This window comes from Peromyscus eremicus, chromosome 9, assembly GCF_949786415.1.
Source record: "Peromyscus eremicus chromosome 9, PerEre_H2_v1, whole genome shotgun sequence".
In the NCBI taxonomy this organism is placed as follows: Eukaryota; Metazoa; Chordata; class Mammalia; order Rodentia; family Cricetidae; genus Peromyscus; species Peromyscus eremicus.
In genome coordinates this window covers 65,274,422-65,289,314 of record NC_081425.1, presented here as the reverse complement: position 1 = coordinate 65,289,314, position 14,893 = coordinate 65,274,422, and the positions used below count along the sequence as shown (strand labels likewise).

Sequence of the window (14,893 nt, the reverse complement as noted above, 5' to 3'; positions counted from 1 at the left end):
GAGACAGGGTTTCACTGTGTAGCATTGGCTGACCTTGATATTACAGATCTTTGTTTCCTGATTGCTGGGATTAAAGGTGTGCATCACCATTCCTGGTGACTTTTTATTAGATGAGAAAATAAAGATAAAATTGGAGTGTGTATCATCATGTTACCCAAGGAAAATTTAGATATTACATAAGAAAAAATTACTAATTTCTATGTTGATAACATGGAAAAAGTACCTTAGGGGTACTTCATTATGGATACAGTTTTAAAGCTTGTAAAGATAGATACCATAACTCCTAAATTGTGAGATAGACGAAGTTTGAAGAATCTGACTTAGTTTATTCACTTTATGAAGATGATTAGTGTTAATGATGTATCTACAAATCATCATACTAACTAAAGGAAGACTTCTTTCCTGGCCAGAGGTAAAATAATTGAAATTTCATGTATTTTCAGTGGTGTACCTTCATAAAATGGTTTTGGTATACTTTAGAAAGCTAATTCAGCCGGGTGGTGGTGGTGGTGGTGGCGGCGGCGGCGGCGGCGGCGGCAGCGCACGCCTTTAGTCCCAGCACTTGGGAGGTAGAGCCAGGCGGATCTCTGTGAGTTCGAGGCCAGCCTGGTCTCCAAAGCGAGTTCCAGGAAAGGCGCAAAACTACACAGAGAAACCCTGTCTCGAAAAACCAAAAAAAAAAAAAAAGAAAAAGAAAGCTAATTCATTGTTTTACTGTTGCTTTTGGATAATTGAAGTTTTAAAGTCCAAAGTTTAGAAATACACAGTGAACACACATTTTAACACTCTTCTCACATTTTCATATTTTAAAGGAATGTATTTAAAAAATTTCCCCCAATTGTTGTTTTGATCTTACTAGTGATTAATTTTTGTTTAATACACACAAATGCACTGTTATCTTCAGTTTGGGTTTTATTAAGTTGTTTGTTTACCCTTCGAGAGATCAAACTCATAGCTTCACACATCAACACTGTGTTCCATCCTTAGTATAGATTTTGTTTTTATTTTTTAATGGTGCTAGGAATAAGAGGTTTTAGTATTGAAATTTTGTTTTGAGTAATCACAAAACAGTAAAGGTATTTGGTGACTACGTATTTAAAAGTACCATTTTACTTTTTATCATTCACTGACTGAGACAGAAGTTGCTAGGATGTGATAGTAATTTTTTTTTTAAATGTCTTTTTTTTTTTTTTGTTTTTTTTTGGTTTTTTTGAGACAAGGTTTCTCTGTGTAGCTTTGGCGCCTTTCCTGGAACTCGCTCTCTAGCCCAGGCTGGCCTCAAACTCACAGAGATCTGCCTGCCTCTGCCTCCTGAGTGCTGGGATTAAAGGCGTGCACCACCACTGCCCAGTAATTTCTTTATAATTATTTTACTATTCAAGTTTCTACCTAATTATGAACCTAAAATATTTTTTTTTAATTTGTTTAGAGATTTTGGTTTTTGTTTATAGAATAAACTAACTTTATTTCTTGGGCTAGTTATTCTCTCTATCTATTATTTCTTTCTCTTGTGTGCTCCTTCCTATCTCTTTCTTTTACTCTTCATATTTTCTTTATATTATCTATAATGAAAATAGAGAAATTTTATTGTTTCTTTGTTCCTTGATGGCAGGTAAAGATGTGCTGTTTTGTAGTAGACCACATTGTTGTCTTATGTTCCATTTTGTTTCTTTAGTTTGATAGTGCTGGGGATTGAATCTAGGGCCTCATACATGCTAATTGTACATGCTAATAATGTTCATTTGTGTAGTGCTCAGTGATGACAATTCAGTGAAGCAGTACATTTCAGGGAAGCAGTACATTTCAGAACGTATAAGATCTCCGTATTTTATATTAGGTTGGTGCAGAAGTAATGTAGTTGGAGTTTTCTCTCTGGGTCCCGCAGAGCCCCGGTAGTCTAATAAAATAAACATATAGACGCTTATATTATTTACAAACTGTATGGCCGTGGCCGGCCTCTTGCTAACTGTTCTTATATCTTAAATTAACCCATTTCTATAAATTTATACCTTGCCACGTGGCTCGTGGCTTACCGGCATCTTCACATGCCGCTTGTCATGGCGGCGGCTGGCAGTGTCTCTCTCCTCAGCCTTACTCTTCCCAGAATTCTCCTCTCTCCTTTTCCCGCCTATACTTCCTGCCTGGCTACTGGCCAGTCAGTGTTTTATTTATACAGAACAGTATCCACAGCAAAGTAATGTCAGTTTTTATATTGTTGAAGTTTGTCTTTTTATAGTGAAATATTTTTTTTAAAGATTTATTCATCATATATACAGTGTTCTGCCTGCATGTATTCCTGCAAGCTAGAAGAGGGCACCAGATCTCATTACAGATGGTTGTGAGCCACCATGTCGTTGCTGGGAATTGAACTCAGAACCTCTGGTAGAGCAGCCAGTGCTCTTAACCTCTGAGCCATCTCTCCAGCCCATGAAATATGTTCTTATATAATAAATGTGGTTATACATTTCATTTTAGTGCTCATTTTTCACTTTCTCCTTTGCTTTGTTAGTGACTTGTTACTTGTTACTTATTTTGCACTATGAAAAGTATGTTAGAAAGCAGATTTGAGTGGTTTTCTTATTCAAGTTCAAAGTGAGTCATAAAGCACAGAGGTAACTTGAAAAAACATCAACAATGTGTTTGGTCCAGGAGCTTCTAGCAAAGTATACAGTGCATTGTGATGGTTCAAGGGCTTTTGCAAAGGAGACTTGAGCCTTGAAGATAAGGAGAGTAGTAATCGGCCATTGGAAGTTGACAGTGACTATTGGAAAGCAGTCAGTGAAGCTGATCCTCTTACAACTACATGAGTAGTCAGGGGTCACTAGGCATTTGAGGCAAGTTGGAAAGGGGGTAGTGGGAAAAGTGGCCGCCTCATAGCTGAAATTGTATTGTATTTTATTGAGACAGGGTGTTTCTATGTAGCTCTGGTTGTCTTGGCCTCACTCACAGAGAGCTACCTGCCTCTGCCTCCCGAGTGCTGAGATTAAAGACGTGCACCACCACTTCCCATCAACAAACTATTTGTTGATCAGATTGTGACATTTGACAAAAAGTGGATTGTAGTGGCTAGAGAGATAGCTTCATGGTTAAGAGCACTTGCTGTTCTTCCAGAGGACCTGAGTTCATTTTCTAACACTAACATGGCTCCTCATAAATGTCTGTAGGAAATGTCTCCAGGAAGTCTGACACATTCTTCGGGCCTCTCTGTGGGCAGCTACATACAGGTGGCATATACACACAGAGAGACATACATACATAAATATATAAATTAAAATCTTAAAAAACGTGGGTTGTATACAACTAATGCTTCAGAAGATGAGGCAGGTTACAGTCCCAACCTCTTGCAATGAGGTACTGCTTTCTCAAGTATCTTGACAACTTTTTGAAGGGAAAGTGCTTCTATAACCAGAAGGATGCAGAAAGTACTTTCTAAGAGTTTGTCAAATCCAAAAGCATAGATAGATGTCTCTGGAATTAACAAACATTTCTTTTTCCTCCCTCCCCCCAAGGTGATACTTGTAATGATCCTTTTTTATGGGTAAAGATTTTTTTTTTCCAAGTTAAACATAATGTGTGTTTAAGAGTCACAGCCCCAAATTGTTGTTTCTTTTGCACCAATATAGTAATTCTTATTTAAAACCTATAAACCTTTATGTAATATACATAACAACATTGAGAGACTACCTAGAATTAAAATAATTTTATATTTTAATATTTAAATTTAATAATGAAATTTAGCTGTATAGTTCAGTGCTTATTTCAGTAAGTGAAAGGCTCTGAGTTTGATGCTAAGTACCACAAGATAAATTTAATTGAAACATTTAACATTATGCTTTTAAATTTTCTACTGGTAGCTGTATTAATTACTTTTCTGTTATTGTAATAAAAACACCATGGCCAAAGTGACCTGTAGAAAAGTACTTTGGTGTATGGTTCCAGAGGGTTAGAGTCCATAGTGTCAGGGTAGAAGCACCAGGTTGTCGTGGTAGCTAGAGAATGCACATCGTGAACTGTAAGCACATAGCACATAGCAGAGAGCAGACTAGAAGTGGCGGGAGAATTTTACCTCTTGAAAGCCTACCCACACTGACTGACTTCTTCAAGAAAGGCTACGTACGTCTCTGCTACCAACTCGGGATCAAGTATTGTGATGTGGAAACCTATTGGGGGCATTCTCATTCAGCTACTACATAGGCTTTTTCGTAAGACATTGTGAATAATCTGTATTTTCTGATCTTTACACTAGATTAAATAGACTTTCTGCAAACTCTTTTGAGTTAGAATAGAAAAAAGTGTTGATAGACAACCAAAAAAAATTAAATAAAATTTGTTTTATGTGGGTGTAGGGGTTCATACCTGTAATTTAAGCTGTCAGAGCCATCTGGATGGCCAGTTGGATGCCAGCCTGTGCTTACACAAGAAGACCCTGTCTTTACGGGTTGGAAAGATGGCTCAATGGTTAAGAGCACCACTTTTTTTGCAGAGAACCCAGGTTCAGTTCCTAGCACCCATGCTAAGGCTCACAACCATCTGTAACTCCAGTTCTAGGGGTCTGACTCTCTCTTCTGACTTCCATGGACACCAGGCATGCACATGGTTCACAGACATTCCTGCCACTAAAAACCTTAAATACATAAAATAAATAAAAGTTTTCAGCCTTCACAATTTTGTTTATGGCATTAAGCTTAGAATTGTTAGTTTTAAGTTCTCACCCTTTTAGTTGGAAAAAAGTAGATTTTTTTTTAAAATGTGTAATTGATGTTAATCCTGCCCTGGTTTTCTTTGGGCAAATTGTTTTCAATTTTTTGGAAGAAAGGAGCTGGATGTAGGAAAACTAAATATGATTTTAGAATGAAGGACTTACTTTATTATTTAGATTTTTTTGGGATAGGATATACTTAGTTATGTTCTTTTGAATTATTGGTTTAAATAAAAATATTGTTTGGTATGGTGGCATATGCCTGTAATTCCAGCACTTGGGATGTGGAAGCAAGATGATTGATTGGGGTTTTTTTTTTTTAATAATTTTTTTATTTTTATTTTATGTGCATTGGTGTTCTGCCTGTATGCATGTTTGTGTGAGGGTGTCAGATCTTGTAGTTACAGACAGCTGTTAGGTGCCATGTGGGTGCTGAGAATTGAACTCATGACCTCTGGAAGAATAGTCAGTGTTCTTAACCACTGAGCCATCTCTCCAGTCCCTGATTGGGTTTTTGAGGCAAGGTTGAGCATCCTGATACCTACCTTTTCAGAAAGCCAACAGAGTACTATGCTATGGTAATTTGATAAATTTTACACAAACTGAATTTTGGCTTAGATGTTAAATTGAGAACTCCTTTTGTGTGTTTTACTTTTATTAGGGCTTTTATTTTCTAGTTATTTATAGCAACTCATTTTGTGTTTCCTTTGCCAGTCTATCATGAGGTCATGATAAAGTACAGGTTTTGACTTGGCTTTTCTGCTGGAATCCTGTAGCTTCATTTTTAATATTTGATGTTAGTCGGATCTTTAATTTTTGAGTGTTAGGAGGTAGCAGGTCAGTATTAGGCTTTTATCTCAGGTTCTCAGTGAGGGGGTAGTCAGGCTGCAGCTTTACTTGCTTTTTTCTTGTGCTCTGACTCATTTGTAAGTGGTGGTAAGCTTATTTCTTTCCTTATGATTTGATTGTAAATGGACAGAAACAAAAAGAACCTGAAACACTTTGGTTTCAAGTAGTCTTTAGTTGGTAAGAGTTGTATATAGGAACTTTTCCGTTATTGAGTCAAGTATAACTGTATTAAGAATTCTCTAGAGGAACAGACCTAATAGAATGTGTATATTAAAAGGGGATTCTTTATTACCAATAGTGGCTGTCTCTCATGGGAGAGGCCTGGTAACAGTTCAGTCCTTGAGGTTGGGTGCTTTAGCAGTTGTGGTTTGGTATTCAAGGCTGGTACTCCCAGAGCTGCTGGGAGTCCTTTTTGGAAGCCCCTAAAATCTAGGTTTTGATGTCAGCAAAAGACTATTAGCAGCAGTAGGTAGATGAACATGCTAGTGAGAGCCAAGGCCAATGGACAAAAGCAAAGCATCTTTCTTTGCTCTCCTTTTTATCTAGGGTGCTGTCTTCCCACTTGAAATACAGTTTCAAATACAGCTGAGATTAACCATCATAACGACCCAGGTTAAACACTAATTGCTCCTGTGAGTGAGATTATTATATGATACTATCAGTATACAATTTGATTCATAAATTTTTAGACAAGGCTTATTAGCTTCAGTTACTGCTTATAATATATACCACCAAGCTTCATTTGTTTAGTGTTTATTCAGCAAGAGAGCTGAAATGGAGAAAAAGAGACAGTGTGTTATGGTTCATCTTTGTTAGTTCTTTAAGACCTGTGTACCAGTGTGATCCTTTATTAGTATCTCTCAACTAGGAGCTTGCTTTTTTCTCCCCTCTTAAGCTAAAATGTGCTCTTCTTCTGAGATACACCCTTAAAGTATTTATTAATAGAAGTTCATTTGAGATATACATTGAGATATAATCACATATACAATATAAAACCATGGATTAAAGTAATGAAAAAGCCACAACTACAATTATTATGAACTGTAAAGTAGTACTTATTAGTATTATCAGAATTTCTAAGCTGTTAAGCTGATAGTTTTTTAAAATTATAGTAATTTAATTTTAGATTAGAAACTTCTTATTCTATATGGAATTAATTACATTGTTTGTTTCACTCACCGATCAAAATGTCTTTAAAAGGTGGGCAAGATTTAGGTGAAATAGTATCTCTTTAAAGTGGACATCTGCCCTGTATTGAGCTACTGCTTTAAAGTGTAATTGTATGAATTTTAGGGTGGTGGGTTTTGGTTTTATTTTGTTTTGTTTTGTTTTTAATATGAAGTTTTGGATTGCTTTGACCTAGTTGTAGATCTGTTGATCTTTCCTAGCTATAGATCTGATTGGATTTTATTTATTTATTCATTTTTTTTTTCTTTCCTTCGAGACAGGATTTTCTGTGTAGCTCTGGCTGTCATGGAACTTCTGTAGACTAGGCGGGCCTCAAACTCAGATATCCATCTGTCCCTGCCTCCAGAGTGCAGGAATTAAAGGCATGTGCCACCACCACCTGGTTTCTGATTGGATATTCTGATAAGTTATTTATTTTTAAAGTTTAATTAATTAATTAATTTTGGGGTTTTTTGAGACAGGGTTTCTCTATGTAGCTTTGGAGCCTGTCCTGGAACTCACTTTGTAGACCAGCCTGGCCTCGAACTCACAGAGAGTTGCCTGGCTCTAATTCCCAAGTGCTGGGGTTAAAGTGTGTGCCACCACTGCCCGGCAAAAATTTTTTTTTCTTTCTTTTAAGTAAGTATTGGGTTTTTTAAAACACACTCTCAAGTTCTTGTCAGAAAATTAACTCTTTCTTTTTAAATTTTATATTAAACTGTCAGAAAACTAAAATAATTGAAACTATTATTTCTGAGTTTTCCATCATAAGACGTTGCTTCAGAGTTACTTTGGTCTTCCTACAGGAAGTTCCTGTTATTGCCCAGTGTGTGGTCCTGCAGTGCACTCAGTGGACTCATTTTCTTTCTTTAATTAAAACAATCCAGTCTTCTATACTTAAGCATGGAAATCTGGTTATTATAGGAACTGTTCAAATTAATATAACTGCTAGAGACTTCTACTTGTTATGATTATGGCCCTCAAAAATTGTCTTGTACTAATGCTATTTGGTTTAAGTTTTTGTTTTGTTTATCTATCTATCTGTCTATCTATTTATTTTTTGGTTTTTCGAGACAGGGATTCTCCATGTAGTTTTGGTGTCTGTCCTGGATCTCGCTCTGTAGACCAGGCTGGCCTCGAACTCACAGAGATCACCTGGCTCTGCCTCCCAAGTGTTGGGGTTAAAGGCGTGCACTACCACCGCCTGGCTGTTTTGTTTATTTTTATTTGAGTCAGGATCTTACTTTGTAGCCTACATTTGCTGTGTAGCCCAAGGTGGCCTCAAACTTGCCAGCTTCCTGCCTTTTCTTGATGACTGTTGGAGTAATAGGTATACACCATCATGCTCAGTTTCAAAATTATTTTCTAGTAAATTCTGTTAATTTGTCTAATCATGTTGATTTAATTACTTTTTAAATGATTCATGTGTGTGTAAATACGTGCACATGCCTGCACATGGATACCATAAGAGGGCATGAGATCCCTCAGGTAGATTTATGAGTGTTTATAGTATGCTTAGTTGGTTTTACAGGTGTTAGAATTAGAACTCCAGTCCTAACAATTGGACAGCAAATACAGAAAACTACTAGCCATCTCTCCATCCATTGTTGTTTCTTTCTGACGTTGGTAATATGGGATTGGAGTTTGTCAATCTGTATTACACATTTATTTAGTCTTTGTGTGTGACTTAAAATTTTATTTCTTCTTTAACATTCTATAACATTTCAGTACTTTCTCATCACTTTTGTCAGCTAATGTGTATGGTATGTTAAATCTTCTCATTTGAAATGTCTGAGCACTTTCCCTTCTTATTAAGGCTGCGAGGTGTGACTGCTGTAAATCTCAAGGCACTCTTAAAGAGCGAGTGCAGTGGCGTGGGGAGATGAAACATTTCTGTGATCAACACTGCTTACTACGTTTCTACTGTCAGCAAAATGAGCCCAACATGACGACCCAAAAAGGACCTGAAAACCTCCATTATGGTATGTAATGTGGCCACTTAATCTCTTTACATTCTTTATCTTCCTAGTTCTGAATCCCAAACATTGATAATATACAGTTGATTTGAAGAGAGCTGTTTAGACTGGGGTATGGCTCAATGGTAGAGGAGGACAATAGGTCATATATAACTCTAGTAAGCCTCTCCTGAAAAAGGTCAGGTCTCTTGTAGTTTATGTATGGGTGAAAAAAATCAATTGAAATAAACCTCATACTTTCTCTAGGTCCAAGTCCCCAGTATGATGATGTTTTATAGATACATTGCTTATTTTATTCCCCTTTCAAAACCTATTTGCTGAAAAATACTGGGCATCACTGAACTAAATTAGAGAGAAATTAAGCAATTAAAAGAATAGTTTTAAAAATAATTTATCCTGTGACATCTAACTTCAAATAAGAAGCATTCTTAGCAGATTATGTACTGGTTGTGGCCTGGAAAGAACAACAAAACTTTAGAAGTTGTGGCTTTTAATTTTATTTCAGCAGTAATTCTTAGAATATAATATTCCCCCAAAGCACTCTTGTGTATACAGGGGGGCAAAGGGGAAAATCAGTTAACTACTCATTTACCTCCATATTTTTATGCTGTCTTTAAATTTGGGATTCTTTTTTAAAATTATTTTTCAAAATTGGTAAAATTCAGTGATAAACAGGGATTTAGAAAACGTCAAGAAAGTGTATTTGTCTTATTTTAAATGTTTATGTTTTTTAGATCAGGGCTGTCAGACGTCCCGAACCAAAATGACAGTGAGTATTTTCTCAGTTTAGTGCTGTGATGTGGTTTGAGTGAAAAATAATTAGCCTAATATAATGTGATCATCATGAAAGGTTTTTATTTTGTTGAAACATTCAGCTTACTTACTAGTAAGTACTTACTTACTAGTACTAGAAAAATATAAGGAACATAAAAAATGAATTGTTGATAGCCCCTACCCAGGTGGGGAAGATAATACATGGTATTTGAATTGGCATAGTGGTAGCTTTGAGATGAGTGTTCTCTCTATCCTTGGAGAGAGTGATGGGCCAATGGTAAACAGTCAGTCGAACGTTGTCAGGAGAAACAACAGAGGACAAAGTACATGAACGTTTGGCAGAGGAACACATTAGGGTCCAACCTGATATGGATCTCTGAGAGAATAATAAGAGAGTGAAGCTAAAAGCAGTGATTTAAAGATCTCTTAGTTGATGTCTGGATCTGTGAGTCTTTTAAACCTGAAAAATATGTACATAATATGCTCTGATCTTTTTTGGTTTAGTCTTTTTCTTTCTTTTGGTATAATGCAGCAAATCCTTAATTATCATTTTAAGAATTTTATAGGTTGATAGTGGCCATTTACATGTAATGATTACTAGAGAGCATAAGTAATTTTTTGCCATACCTTGAACAGTGAGGCACTGACTGCCTTCAAGTTGCCTCTGGAGTTCCTAGCAGCCTTGTCCAAATAAAGCTCTGTGCTTCAAGGAGTTGTTCATTGGGATCATAAAAAGCCTCTGGACTAGCCCTAATTGTGGTCAAGATGATGACGATGACGATGATTTGTAGTTACTAGTTTCTAGCTCCAACCAAGATCACATAGCAGGTTTTCAGAACCGTGTGATCTCTAGGCTCCAACTCAGAAATTGTCAATTAGAATGTCATTACGTAGTTTTAATATAAAAGCAGCGATGATAACATACACTTTATATCCTTGGTTTAGGATGCCATTATGACTATTAAGGCCTGTGTCTTACAAATCTATTTTCTTTGCATTTTGAGCTTTTAGCCCTGTATCCATTAGTCCATATCCAAAGATGAGCTAGCTGGTTTTGTTTTTTGTTTTTTGAGTTTTTTTTGGGGGGGGGGCGGGGAAGACAGGATCATACTCTTGGTGCTGGCTGGCTTAGGACTTGACATGTAGACCAGGCTGGCCTCAAACTTACAGAGATCTGCCATTCTTAGCCTCCTGATTGCTGAGATTAAAAGCATATGCTACCACACCTGGTCCTTAGCTGGATTATTTTAAGCAAGTATTTCACTGTCTTTTAGTTTCTTACTTATAAAATAAAATTGAATATGATACCCTTCTCAAATTTGTTTTATTTTGAGGTGAGATGTCATTATGTAGCCTTTGGCTGGCCTGGAACTTGCTCTCATCTTCCTGCTTTAACCTTTTGAGGGGCGCCTCCCCCCCCAGGATTTCTCTGTGTAGCTTTTAGAGCCTGTCCTGGAACTCATTTTGTAGACCAGGCTGGCCTTGAACTCACAGAGTTTCACCTGCCTCTGCCTCCCAAGTGCCAAGATGCGTCACCACCGCTGGCACCTCTTGAGATTTTAAGTGTGTGCCTCACCTGGCTTTTCACATACTGGGTATGAAACATGTGGTAATTTTTTAGTTCCAATGTTATGTAGACAGTGTATATGGTAGTTAGAACACAAGCTTTGACATAAGATGAAAATGTTTGCAATCTGACTGCAGAACTCTTAACTGTTTAATCCCTTGTCAGATTATGTAACTAAATCCTTACTGTTCTCACTTGTGAAACAGTAATAAAAAGACCCAACTCCTGTTGTATGGAGGATGAAAAATTTGTTGCTTTATGTAGATTTTAGCATAGAATATGTTTTTAGTGCCGGGCTGTAGTGGCGCACGACTTTAATCCCAGCACTTGGGAGGCAGAGGCAGGCGGAGCTCTGTGAGTTCGAGGCCAGCCTGGTCTCCAGAGCGAGTTCCAGGGAAGGCGCAAAGCTACACAGAGAAACCTTGTCTCAAAAAACCAAAAAAAAAAAAAAAAGTTTTTAGTATAGAGTATGTTCCCAACAGGATGACTAATGGTTTTGTAAAATTTTTTAAACATTTATTATTTTTTTAGATTTTCATACCGGAGTACTGTAGTCTTCGTAATTTTTATTAGTTTGAATCCTTTAGTATTAGCATAAGTAGTTATAGATCATACCTGTTGATTAGCAGACAAACATTCTAAAAAGTTGGGAGTTAGTTGTAGGCTTTCATTATGGCATAGTTAATTGACATGGTATCATGTTTACAGAATAGGGAGAGGTATAGCATGAAGTAATCATAGGACATTTGTGATTTTGGATTTCTCTGTTGTAAGTTGGAAGGGTATCCTTGATAGGGTTACTATTGCTGAAATACCATAATGAAATACCATGACCAAAAGCAACTTTAGGAGGAAAGAGTCTATTTTATTCACAGTTCATCCTCAAAAATCAGTGAGCATAGGAACTCAAACAAAACAGGGCAGGATCCTGGAGGCAGAAGCTGCTGCAGAGGCCATGGAGGGGTATTGCTTGCTGACTTGTTCCTCATGGCTTGTTCAGCCTGCATTTTTTTTTTTTTGTTTTTGTTTTTTCAAGACAGGGTTTCTCTGTGTAGCATTGGCTGTTCTGGAACTCACTCTGGAGACCAGGCTTGCCTCTAACTCACAGAGATCCGCCTACCTCTGCCTCCCAAGTGCTGAGATTAAAGGTGTGCGCTACCACCACCTGGCTCAGCCTGCTTTCTTATAGAACCCAGGACCGCCAGCCTTGGGGTGGTCTGACTTAATTGGACTGGGTCCTTCCACATCAATCACTGTTTAAGAAAATGCTCTTCAGGCTTGCTCATACCCCGATCTTATGGAGACATTTTCTTAGTTGAGATTCCCTCCTTTAGATGACTGTAGCCTGTGTCAAGTTGACATAAAACTAGCCAGCATAGAGGGATATCACGGTATTTCCCAAACCTAACATAGTGCCTGGCGTATAGTAGATACTCCTGCCAAGTTTTTTCTTCACCATATAATTGAAGAGATTGAAGTATAAATTGATTTGCCTTTACGGAACAGATTAGACCCAAGTTCCCTTCTTGTTCTAGAGTCTGTATTTCTGATTAGTTTGTAGCTTGAAATCCACTGAATCTGGCATAAGCTTCTCCTAGTGCCACCCTTCATGACTATATAGATTATGTGTATCAAGTGAGCCAGTCACTTTTATAAATTTTTTTCTTTTTAATACATACCCTTCCAGAGGTTGTGTCACTTCAAGTTTGGAAGTGGCCTCATGTACTGCCTGACAGTTTTTTTCTTCTTTGTCTAGTAGGAGTGTTGATTCATTAATTAAAAAGAAAATTGACCGAAGGGTTTGGGAAAGAGCTCACTGGAAGAGCTACTTTGCTAGCACATGCGAAGCCTTGGGTTTAGATCCTAGCACACTTTTCTTCCAGAAGCTTTTCCTCACACAAAGTTTTTACAGCATTGCCAGTCTTCATTATTTGTAGATTATGTTTTTGTAAATTTACCTACTTCCTCAAACTTAATAAACCTACTTATTGGGCATCTTTAACATATAGAGTGATTCAGGTCACCTGAGGTGCATATTTCTTGTAAATGTAAAAAGTGCTATGATTTTTACTGTTTCCATGTTCATTCTGGAAATTGGAAATGTCTGTTCTTTTTTTTTTGTGCATTATACTCTGTTTATTTTTTGCATTTTTATTGTTGAGTTTGCTGCTTATAAGGACCCACAAGTGTGGTGCTAAAGTGCTACCTCTTGTCCTGTATTAGTTAAGTTTGAGTATGGTTGGTGTGAATTTAAAATTAGCAAGTCAGCTGTGGATGGTGATAGATGTCTGTGAGTTTGAGGCCAGCCTGATGTACAGCCAGAACTACAGAGGGAAACCCTGATTCAAAAGTAAACAAATACTAACAACTAGAGAAAGAAAGGAAGAGTTTCCTAGTCAGTGCAGGAGGCCGCTGCAAGAACTGACATAAGAAAGAAAGCAACATGTGGATTTGTGAGATTATGACCTATTTACAAAAAGTGTAATGCCAAGCATTGTTGTGAAGCTTTTTGCTTATAGCATGACAATCAGATTTAGTAGAATGTTAAACTTCAGCTAGTGCTAGCTGCTTGCACATTTGATATGTTGAAAAAGTTGAACTTCAAGGAACTTATGTAGATCAGAACTGAATGAAGAATCTGGAAAGTGTTTTATAGGAAAATATATGAAGAACAAGTTTTTAGAGCTGTTAGGAGTGTCTGGTGTTCTCAAGGGCATTGGCAAACTTACTAATAATTTTCAGTACCTAGTTTTAAATCATTCAGTTTGTGCAGCCTTGAAATTGTATCAGTGCCTAAAACAACTTTACAAACTCCCAATGTCAGTGCTCAGTATCTGAACACTTAGGGAAAAAAAAAAAAAAGAGAACTGTATGTCATTCTATTAGAGATGGGATGAAAAAGAATGGGATGTCTAAAATATTCTGGACATACATCATACCAAAAAGGAGAGAACTTGGCCTTCAGAGTTGTTGAAGAATTAATCCATCTATTAGGCCAGAATCCTCATGTCCTTCTCATTTCTGGAAACATCATGAATATGTTTCACTTCTCTCGTAGACAGTCAGTCTAACTAAGTTGAAAATTAAGGCTTGATGTGGCTGAGACTTAATCAAAACCTTAAGACCTAAGTAGTCTGCAGAGGCTAGCCTGGAAAACTTCATGAGACTCCGATTCAAAAAATTATGTTGATTTAAATATTAGAAGTGCACTTGACTAACATGTGCCAGGATATAAATTTTTTTTAAACTATTGTTAACAGACTGCAAACTTTCAAGGCATACTGCATGAGGAAGATGCAAGGCTTAGAGTCAACAAAGAAACCACCACAATGGACAACTGGCCATTACATTACATTAACACAGCGTAGGAGAACATCAAACAAGTTACTGTTAGCTAATTGATAGGAAAGTGTTGGTTTAGAGCAAAAGTTTTGAAGGCTTTGAATTCTTGTAACAGAAAATAGAAATGTTAAAAACATAATTTAGAGACTGAAGAGATGGATCAGCAGTTAAAGGCACTTACTGCTTTTGCAGAAGATCTGGGTTTGGTTCCCAGCACCCACATGGTAGCTCAACAACCATCCAAAACTCCAGTTTCAGGGGAGCTGATGCCCACTTCTGACCTCTTAGGCACCAGGCATGCAGATGATGCACATACGTGCATGCAGGCAAACACTCATACACATATGAGATACATATATAATTTTTAAAATGTACATAGTTTTATGTTGTACAGTGAATGAGTAGGAAAGGCTTTGGTGCCATGAGAGGAGATTGCACAGATAGAACAGATATCTTGAAAAAAACTGTCAATGTATGGAAAAATATGATCCTGTGCTTAAGATACAGCATCAGAGTTAA

General features: G+C 37.1%; 1 protein-coding gene across 1 annotated transcript in view; it reads left to right on the top strand.

The window, feature by feature from the left end:
- Zmym2 (zinc finger MYM-type containing 2) overlaps nucleotides 1–14,893 on the top strand; it is an 80,709-nt gene that overhangs the window by 48,189 nt on the left and 17,627 nt on the right. Inside the window, exons 13-14 of the mRNA XM_059273572.1 lie at nucleotides 8,532–8,697; nucleotides 9,426–9,460. Coding sequence (XP_059129555.1) covers nucleotides 8,532–8,697; nucleotides 9,426–9,460 — 201 coding nt within the window. The remainder of the gene's footprint in view (nucleotides 1–8,531; nucleotides 8,698–9,425; nucleotides 9,461–14,893) is intronic.